Consider the following 9,734-nt stretch of genomic DNA (forward strand, 5'->3'; position numbering starts at 1 on the left):
GTGGTTAAAATGATAAAGCAGCCATTCCTCCACTCCTTCATGGGGCTGGAGAAATGTAAACACATTCATAGATGGCTATGGATGCAAGGAACAAACATCCATAATATGAAATGATATTCACCATGTTTAACATTGGTTACAATGGCATAACACAAGCTTATTTTAGGTCCTGATGGGGAATATACACTGAACACAATGAATGGCACAACAATGGGCCTCAGGATCTCATCACGATATCTGTGCATTCAAATTGCCATTTATAAAATGCAATTGCGTTTGTTTTTCCGTAGCTTATGCCTGCCCATACCATAACCCCACCGCCATCATGGGGCACTCTGCTCACAACTTGACATCAGCAAACCGTTCGCCCACATGACGACATACACGCTGTCTGCCATTTGCCCGGTACAGTTGAAACCGGGATTCATCCATGAAGGGCACACTTCTCCAGCATGCCGGTGAACATCGAAGGTGAACATTTGCCCACTAAAGTTGGTTACGACATAGAACTGTAGTCAGGTCAAGACCCTGGTGAGGATGACAAGCACGCAGATGATCTTCCCTGAGACGGTTTCTAACAGTTTGTGCAGAAAGTCTAAGGTTTTCAACAACAAAAAGGTTTAATGAGCTGTCCGGGTGGCTGGTCTCAGACAATCCCGCAGGTGAGGTCCTGGGCTGGCTTTGCTACATGTGGTCTGCGGTTGTGAGGCCTGTTGGACATACTGCCAAATTCTCTAAAATTATGGTAGAGAAATTAATATTCAATTTTCTGGCAAAAGCTCACTCAATTGGACATTCCTGCAGTCAGCATGCCAATTGCACGCTCCCTCAAAACTTGAGGTATCTGTGGCGTTGTGTGACAAAATTGCACATTTTAGAATGGCCTTTTATTGTCCCCAGCACAAGGTGCACCTGTGTTATGATCAAGCTGTTTAATTAGCTTCTTGATATGCCACAACTATCAGATGGATGTATTGTCTTGGTAAAGGAGAAATGCTCACTAATGGATGTAAACAAATGTGTGCACAAAATTTGAGAGAAATAAGCATTTTGGAACATTTCTGGGATCTTTTATATCAGCTCATGAAATACGGGACCAACAGTTTACATGTTGCATTTATATTTTTGTTCAGTGTATACTATATCATTGGGTATGACAGTTGAACAAAGCTTATGAGACATTAAGTAATATTCCTCAAGAATCAATGTTTTCGCTATATTAATGTAAAATTCCAAACCATTTCAAGCAGAATGATTGATTCTTTTTGAAACGTACTGCCTTAATTTATGGACTGGGCAGTGTCCATGGGCGGGGTTTTGGTTGTGAATGACACGTTGTTGCGGTAGTAGGAAGTGGAATTTACCAAATCATCACTGTGCTTGAATATTTATTCCAGGGATTGTTAACTATATTGAATGTCGGCCTGATTTTAAACGTGAGTACGTTTACTCTAGAAGTTTAGCTACATCCTTTGAACAGAGATGTACATCTATAGGCCTATTATACATACAGGGAATAATATCATTGAGCTAAGAGCTAACGTTGGCTGCTACTTTAGCAAGTTAGCTTGTTGTGGTCCCGGGGAATAGCTAGCCACATTTTTTGCGTTTCTAGAATGAGTAACTTATCGCCTATAGAAGATCCTCTAGAACAAATATTTCCCCTGTCTTCTGTCACTGCGGTACTTCCTCTGGTGTCACGCAAGGCTGCAGTAGCTAACTAGTTTAGCGTGTGCTAACATTTGTAACGCGTATGTTGCAATTCTATGATTACTCCATCCATGGCATGATCAGGCGAGTCCTAATTCAGTCCACACGCTAACTCACGTCAGTGGTGTAAAATGTTTATCATGACGATGTGATGTTGAGGCATGTGTATGATATAAACACTTTCTTATACTACTTAGCTTGTACCAATATTTGTGTATTGAGGAACCAACATGCATAGCAACTTCGAATAGAACAGACATTAAGTTGTCAATCACAGGCTTTATCACTGTCATAATGATGCTGTATGCAAACTGCAGTCAAATTTCTCATATAATTTTTCCATGCAGCACAGAGGACCTATTTAAGTTACCATGATCATACTGTATACTGTGTGTGTGTGTGTGTTGTGTACCTGTGTGCAGAGAGATGTCTCCTGATGAGCTGGTCTACTTGGGCATTCTCGCTGCTTCCATCCCCATCGGGTTCCTATTCCGGTACCCGAGTGAGTATTCTATCTGGGCCGTCGAATAAATTCACCTAACCTATATGGTGTCTCCTAGAATAGATTAACACTGAAAAACACAATTCTTTATTTTCAATACATTCTGGTTACACGCAGGACAGAGGAATGAAAAGGCAGTTGCAATCACGATAACATGTAAAACAGTTTTTTAACACATGATGTATAATAGGCCTATCTGCTCTGCTCTGAAGGTTTATTGTAAGTGAAATGTATGTGGGTGTTATTGTTGCTGTAGGTCCTCCAGTGAAGCAGGGGGCAGCGTTGCTCTTGGGCCTCTTGATCACCATAGCAACCTGTCATGTCCATGCGCTCCACTCGCTGGTGACAGTGCTTGGAACATGGATCATCATCAAGAGCAGCTGGCGGTGAGACATTAGTGATGGGGGGAAGAAATCCATGCAGTTACATACTGAGATATTATTTTTGACAATATCGCAATATAATTTATTGCGCTAGTTGGCTGTACCTGCAACAAAACTCCAGTATTTTTTCTTCATAACTTCTCCATCTTCTTTTTAAATCCGGAGCCAATTTGTTTTCAGCACTTTTATTTCCATGACTGATCACAACTTGTGTTTTCATGGTTCTCTCTTGTCCCTTTGCAGCAGACATATGGTGAGCAGTATCTTTGGAACATCAAATCGCAAAAAAAATCATTAGTATTGAATCGCAATACATATTGTATCAGCGCCAAAGTATTGTGATAATATCTTATCGTGAGGTCCCTGGCAATTACCAGCCCTAAGACACATTATTCAAAATATACAAATTATATACAGTTGAAGTCGGAAGTTTACATACACTTAGGTTGGAGTCATTAAAACTAGTTTTTCAACCACTCCACACATTTCTTGTTAACAAACTATAGTTTTGGCAAGTCGGTTAGGACATCTACTTCGTGCATGACACAAGTCATTATTACAACAATTGTTTACAGACGGATTATTTCACTTATAATTCACTGTATCACAATTCCAGTGGGTCAGAAGTTTACATACACTAAGTTGACTGTGCCTTTWAAKKYSRTMGYAAAWTRCKYYAAATMATGTCATGGCTTTAGAAGCTTCTGATAGGCTAATTGACATCATTTGAGTGAATTTGAGGTGTGCCTGTGGATGTATTTCAGGGCCTACCTTCAAACTCAGTGCCTCTTAGCTTGACATCATGGGAAAATCAAAAGAAATCAGCCAAGACTTCAGAAAAAAAATTGTAGACCTCCACAAGTCTGGTTCATCCTTGGGAGCAATTTCCAAACGCCTGAAGGTACCACGTTCATCTGTACAAACAATAGTARGCAAGTATAAACACCATGGGACCACGCAGCCGTCATACCGCTCAGGAAGGAGACGCGTTCTGTCTCCTAGAGATGAACGTACTTTGGTGTGGAAATCAATCCCAGAACAACAGCAAAGGACCTTGTGAAGATGCTGGAGGAAACAGGTACAAAGTATCTATATCAACAGTAAAACAAGTCCTATATCGACATAACCTGAAAGGCCGCTCAGCAAGGAAGAAGCCACTGCTCCAAAACCGCCATAAAAAAGCCAGACTACGGTTTGCAACTGCACATGGGGACAAAGATCGTACTTTTTTGAGAAATGTCCTCTGGTCTGATGAAACAAAAATAGAACTGTTTGGCCATAATGACCATTGTTATGTTTGGAGGAAAAAGGGGGAGGCTTGCAAGCCGAAGAACACCATCCCAACCGAGAAGCACGGGGGTGGCAGCATCATGTTGTGAGGGTGCTTTGCTGCAGGAGGGACAAGTGCACTTCACAAAATAAATGGCATCATGAGGTAGGACCATTATGTGGATATATTGCAGTAACATGTCAAGACATCAGTCAGGAAGTTAAAGCTTGGTCGCAAATGGGTCTTCCAAATGAACAATGACCCCAAGCATACTTCCAAAGTTGTGGCAAAATGGCTTAAGGACAACAAAGTAAAGTTATTGGAGTGGCCATCACAAAGCCCTGACCTCAATCCCATAGAAAATTTGTGGGCAGAACTGAAAAGCGTGTGTGAGCAAGGAGGCCTACAAACCTGACTCAGTTACACCAGCTCTGTCAAGAGGAATGGGCCAAAATTCACCCAACTTATTGTGGGAAGCTTGTGGAAGGCTACCTGAAACGTTTGACCCAAGTTAAACAATTTAAAGGCAATGCTAGTGTAACGGATGTGAAATGGCTAGCTAGTTAGCGGTGGTGCGCGCTAATAGCGTTTCAATCGGTTACGTCACTTGCTTTGAGACCTTGAGTTGAAGTAGGGTTTCCCCTTGCTCTGCAAGGGCCGCGGCTTTTGTGGAGCGATGGGTAACGACGCTTCGTGGGTGACTGTTGTTGATGTGTGCAGAGGGTCCCTGGTTCGGGTCGGGGCGAGGGGACGGTCTAAAGTTATACTGTTACACTACCAAATACTAATTGAGTGTATGTAAACTTCTGACCCACTGGGAATGTGATGAAAGAAATAAAAGCTGAAATAAATCATTCTCTATTCTGACATTTCACATTCTTAAAATAAAGTGGTGATCCTAACTGACCTAAGACAGGGAATTTTTACTAGGATTAAATGTCAGGAATTGTGAACCTGAGTTGAAATGTATTTGGCTAAGGTGTATGTAAACTTCTGACTTCAACTGTATCAACAGACAATGTAGAACACTCCTGTGTCGTAATGCTGTGCCACTATTTAGTGTGACAGTCAGGAACCTCTCTCTATCACACATTCCCCTGTTTACCTTCTTCAGGAGTGCCCCAGCTCTCTCTCTGGCCTGGACCTTCCTCTACCTCCTCTTCTTCAGACTTGTCACATGGTTCGGCCTGCCGCCGCCAACACCCTTTGCCAACGCCATCCAGCTACTCCTCACTCTGAAGGTACATCTACAGGAAGAGATGGAGGACATACACAATTACTGAAATGCAAGGGCATAATGCATCATGATGTTGTTTACAGTAACAACCCACTTGTTTTCATTCAGATGGTCAGTCTGGCCAATGAGGTGCAGAGTTTTCACCTGGAGAAGAAACAGGAAGTGAGCTCATTCTCTAAGTCTCCTGTGGTTGGTGGACTATCCCAAGAGCCTTCCCTCTATGATATGATAGCCTATAGCTACTGCTATGTGGGTATAATGACAGGTAAGGCTGTCTAGCCCCATTCCCTAGTTTGTTTTATCATACAGGGCTACTGTCAACATATCCACAGTTCACCCTTTTCTCTGGACCTCTTTTTGATATGGAGACAGGTGAATGGCTTCAGTGTGTATGTGTGTGGTGTAAATGTACCATGTATCTAGTATGATTTGCCACTAATTTGCTTTTGCACCCATTTTAACTGTTTCTCTCTGTCTTTCTTTCTGCCACTAGTAAAATATTGTGAGTCTGCTTACGTTCTCTTCCACTACACGACCTTCCTGTAACTCTCCCTCCTTTTTTTTTACTCACCCCTTCGTCCATCACCCATTAACACTACTCCTCCTTGCACTCTATCCTTTTTTTGTCCTCCAATGATCCCTCTCTCTCCTTATTGTCTTTTATAACTTGTACTATTCACCTTGTCTATCCTACCACTTCTCCCTCAATGCTCTCTCTTCATCCCTTCATTTATCCCTGCATCTCCCTAAAGGCCCGTTCTTCCGGTTCCAAACCTATGTGGACTGGCTGAGGCAGCCCAGCTCCTTGGACCTTCCTGGCTGGGTACCCTGCATGCTGAGGCTGAGGTTGGTGCCTGTCTACGGAGCTCTGTTCCTGACCGCCAACATGTACTTCCCCCTGGCATACGTCCGCACTGAAGAGTTCCTGGAACATCACTTTTTCTTCAGGTAGCAAAACAGCACTCTTGATTTTGTAAAAATGTTGTTAAAAAATTGCTTGTATCAAAAAAAGGTATACTACCATTCAAAAGTTTGAGGTCACTTGTTTGTTTTTTAAAGAAAAGCAAAAAAAAATGTGTCCATTAAAATAACATAAAATTGATCAGAAATACAGTGTAGAGATTGTTAATGTTGTAAATGACTATTGTAGCTGGAAACGGCAGATAAAAAAAATAAAAATAAAAAAGGGGAATATATCTACATAGGCGTACAAAGGCCCATAATCAGCAACCATCACTCCTGTGTTCCAATGGTACGTTGTGTTAGCTAATCCAAGTTTATAATTTTAAAAAGCTAATTGATCATTAGAAAACTCTTTTGCAATTATGTTATCACAGCTGAAAACTTTTGTACTGATTAAAGAAGCAATAAAACTGGCCTTCTTTAGACTAGTTGAGTATCTGGAGCATCAGCATTTGTGGGTTCGATTACAGGCTCAAAATGGCTAGAAACAAAGACCTTTTTTCTGAAACTCGTCAGTCTATTCTTGTTCTGAGAAATTAAGGCTATTCCATGCGTAAATTGCCAAGAAACTGAAGATCTCGTCCAACGCTGTGTACTACTCCCTTCACAGAACAGCGCAAACTGTCTCTAACCAGAATAGAAAGAGGAGTGGGAGGCCCCGGTGTACAACTGAGCAAGAGGACAAGTACATTAGCGTGTCAAGTTTGAGATACAGATGCCTCACAAGTCCTCAATTGGCAGCTTCATTAAATAGTACCCGCAAAACACCAGTCTCAACGTCAACAGTGAAGAGGCGACTCCGGGATGCTGGCCTTCTAGGCAGAGTTGCAAAGAAAAAGCCATATCTCAGACTGGCCAATAAAAATAAAAGATTAAGATGGGCAAAGGAACACAGACACTGGGCAGAGGAAGATTGGAAAAAAGTGTTATGGACAGACAAATCTAAGTTTGAGGTGTTCGGATCACAAAGAAGGACATTGGTGAGACGCAGGAAAAATGAAAAGATGCTGGAGGAGTGCTTGACGCCATCTGTCAAGCATTGTGGAGGCAATGTGATGGTCTGGGGGTGCTTTGGTGGTGGCAAAGTGGGAGATTTGTACAGGGTAAAAGGGATCTCGAAGGAAGGCTATCACTCCATTTTGCAATGCCATGCCATACCCTGTGGACGGCGCTTAATTGGAGCCAATTTCCTCCTACAACGGGACAATCACCCAAAGCTCAGCTCCAAACTATGCAAGAAGTATTTAGGGAAGAAGCAGTCAGCTGGTATTCTGTCTATAATAGAGTGGCCAGCATAGTCACCGGATCTCAACCCTATTGAGCTGTTGTGGGAGCAGCTTAAGCGTATGGTACGAAAGAAGTGCCCATCAAACTAACTTGTGGGAGGTGCTTCAGGAAACATGGGGTGAAATCTCTTCAGATGACCTCAACAAATTGACAACTAGAATGCCAAAGGTCTGCAAGGCTTTAATTGCTGCAAATGGAGGACTCTTTGACGAAAGCAAAGTTTGAAAGACACAATTATAATTTCAATTAAAAATCATAATTTATAACCTTGTCAACGTCTTGACTATTTCCTATTCATTTTGCAACTAATTTCATTTATGCTTTCATGGAAAACAAGGACATTTCTAAGTGACGCCAAACTTTTGAACGGTAGAGTAGATTTTTAAATGTATATATTTATTTTGAGTTGGCATAACAGAATTGTGAGTTCATTCACCGCTGTTTTTCTCTCTCCAGAGAGCTACGGGATTTTAAACCATTAAATAATAGAGGGCTAAATGCATGTATTTCCCAGATGACTGAAAACAATTGAAGGACAAACACCAATTCCAGTGAAACAGAATTGAGACTCTTGTCTATTTAGTATTCCAGACCATTGTTGCTCTTCACTCGTAGTTATACATTAATGAGGTCTCTCTCTATCCCCCCCTCCAGGTTGTTCTACATGACGGTGGTGTTCTTTGTGTTCCGGATGCGGTTCTACGCTGCATGGTGTGGGGCAGAGGCTGGCTYCATCAGCGCAGGACTGGGCTGTTASCCAGAGGGGGCGCTCTCCAAGCCGGGAGGTGGTCCCACTGTCAACTACAGGCAAGTCTCACACAGGATATTCAGTCCAGTTGGGGAAAACAGTCAAGTACATTAATTCATAATTATTTAAGTGTTTAATCTTGGTTTTGATTCTTCGGTCTCTCCAGCCCTGACCCTGAAAGTCCGGTTGTGTACGACTTCAAAACCATCCAGAACATTGACCCATACAACACTGACTTCTGTGTGAAGGTCCGCCACGGGATGCGCTACTGGAACATGACTGTGCAGTGGTGGCTGCATAACTACATCTACCCCAACTCCCCCTTCAAGGCTTACGCACTCAAGTAAGGGCCCTATGCAGGTTCACTAGAGAAGGCATGTGTATTATGTCTAAAATAAACTGTCTCATAGAAGTCTGTTAAACTACAGTCCACTTTCAATATATTTGTAACTGCCAGATAAGATGTCCCCTGAATTTCATTTGATGCATATGTTTCACAATTCTCTCTCTCTCTTTCTCTCTCCCAGGGCTGGATGGACCATGTTCATCAGTGCATACTGGCACGGGCTTCACGCTGGCTACTACCTGTCATTCCTCACCATTCCCCTGTGCATTGCGGCTGAGTCGGCCATGGAGGCATCTGTCAGGGCCAAGCTGGGGCCCCGGGGTCAGAGTGCCTTCGACTGGGTCCACTGGTTCCTCAAGATGAGGGCCTATGACTACATGTGTATGGGCTTTGTCCTGCTGAAGGCCAGCGACACCGTCCACTACTGGACCTCCATCTACTTCATCATCCACATCATCGCCCTGGCCTGCATTCTGTTCGGGAGGCTGATGAAGGGAGGAAAGAGGGAGAGAAAGAAGAGTGAAAAGGAGGAGAAAATTGAGGGGGAGAAGATAGAGGTGAAGCAAGAGGACGTGAGAGAGAAGACAGAGTGAGAATGGATTGATGGATGGGAGGGATGTACTATATGGGGAGGATAGGTTTACTAAAGAACTACTATTCCCACAATGCACAGTCTGTCACTGATCTGTATGGGTCACTTTTGTCAGTTAGGTCCAGTGATGTCTCCCCTGGTAGAGAAGAGTTATGTTCAATCCCGAACTGGCCTCTAGACCCTACTAGGGTTTGACTTGCAGTTGGGAGGTAGAATAGATGAAGTTGTAGGATTTCCCTAACCAGGAGACATCATTGGACTATTAGCTGAATACAGTGAATCCTTATGAACATTGTTGTAACCCAGTAACAGTTGCCATGGTGATATTACATTACAAACCACATGTACATACAGGTATAATTGGGTGAAAGAATGTTTGCTTTAATGAATGTTATTTTTGATGTGTGAGTTGCAAAAGTTCAGGGGGATGTAGATTATTCAGCTACTTCACTTGTGCGTATGTGTGTGATTATTTCAAATCAGTCGATTTTCATACAAATATACTTCAATTAGTTTAGAGGACACAAAATTGTATGTTCTAAGGCTGTAGGTTCAAGATGCTGCCTTGAAACAGAGTATAAAGTACTGTATAACCACAGCGGCACATCCCTTGAATCCATTCATAGAGCAAGTACTGAATTTGAACTGGGATCTAAGTATGTTACTCAGTCTGTATTTTTGCCTAAATCTCTAATC

At 42.5% G+C, this 9,734-nt stretch overlaps 1 protein-coding gene across 1 annotated transcript; it reads left to right on the forward strand.

Annotated features, from left to right (window-relative positions):
* The first annotated feature begins 1,345 nt into the window (after positions 1 to 1,345).
* On the forward strand, positions 1,346 to 9,734 carry mboat7 (membrane bound O-acyltransferase domain containing 7). Its single transcript, XM_024139691.2, has 9 exons — positions 1,346 to 1,436; positions 2,133 to 2,212; positions 2,469 to 2,598; positions 4,980 to 5,106; positions 5,211 to 5,367; positions 5,855 to 6,050; positions 8,007 to 8,159; positions 8,267 to 8,443; positions 8,628 to 9,734. Exons 2-9 carry the CDS (start codon positions 2,137 to 2,139, stop codon positions 9,037 to 9,039), a joined length of 1,428 nt encoding a protein of 475 aa, XP_023995459.1. The 5' UTR covers positions 1,346 to 1,436; positions 2,133 to 2,136; the 3' UTR covers positions 9,040 to 9,734.

Source organism: Salvelinus sp. IW2-2015, unplaced genomic scaffold (genome assembly GCF_002910315.2).
Source record: "Salvelinus sp. IW2-2015 unplaced genomic scaffold, ASM291031v2 Un_scaffold1879, whole genome shotgun sequence".
In the NCBI taxonomy this organism is placed as follows: Eukaryota; Metazoa; Chordata; class Actinopteri; order Salmoniformes; family Salmonidae; genus Salvelinus; species Salvelinus sp. IW2-2015.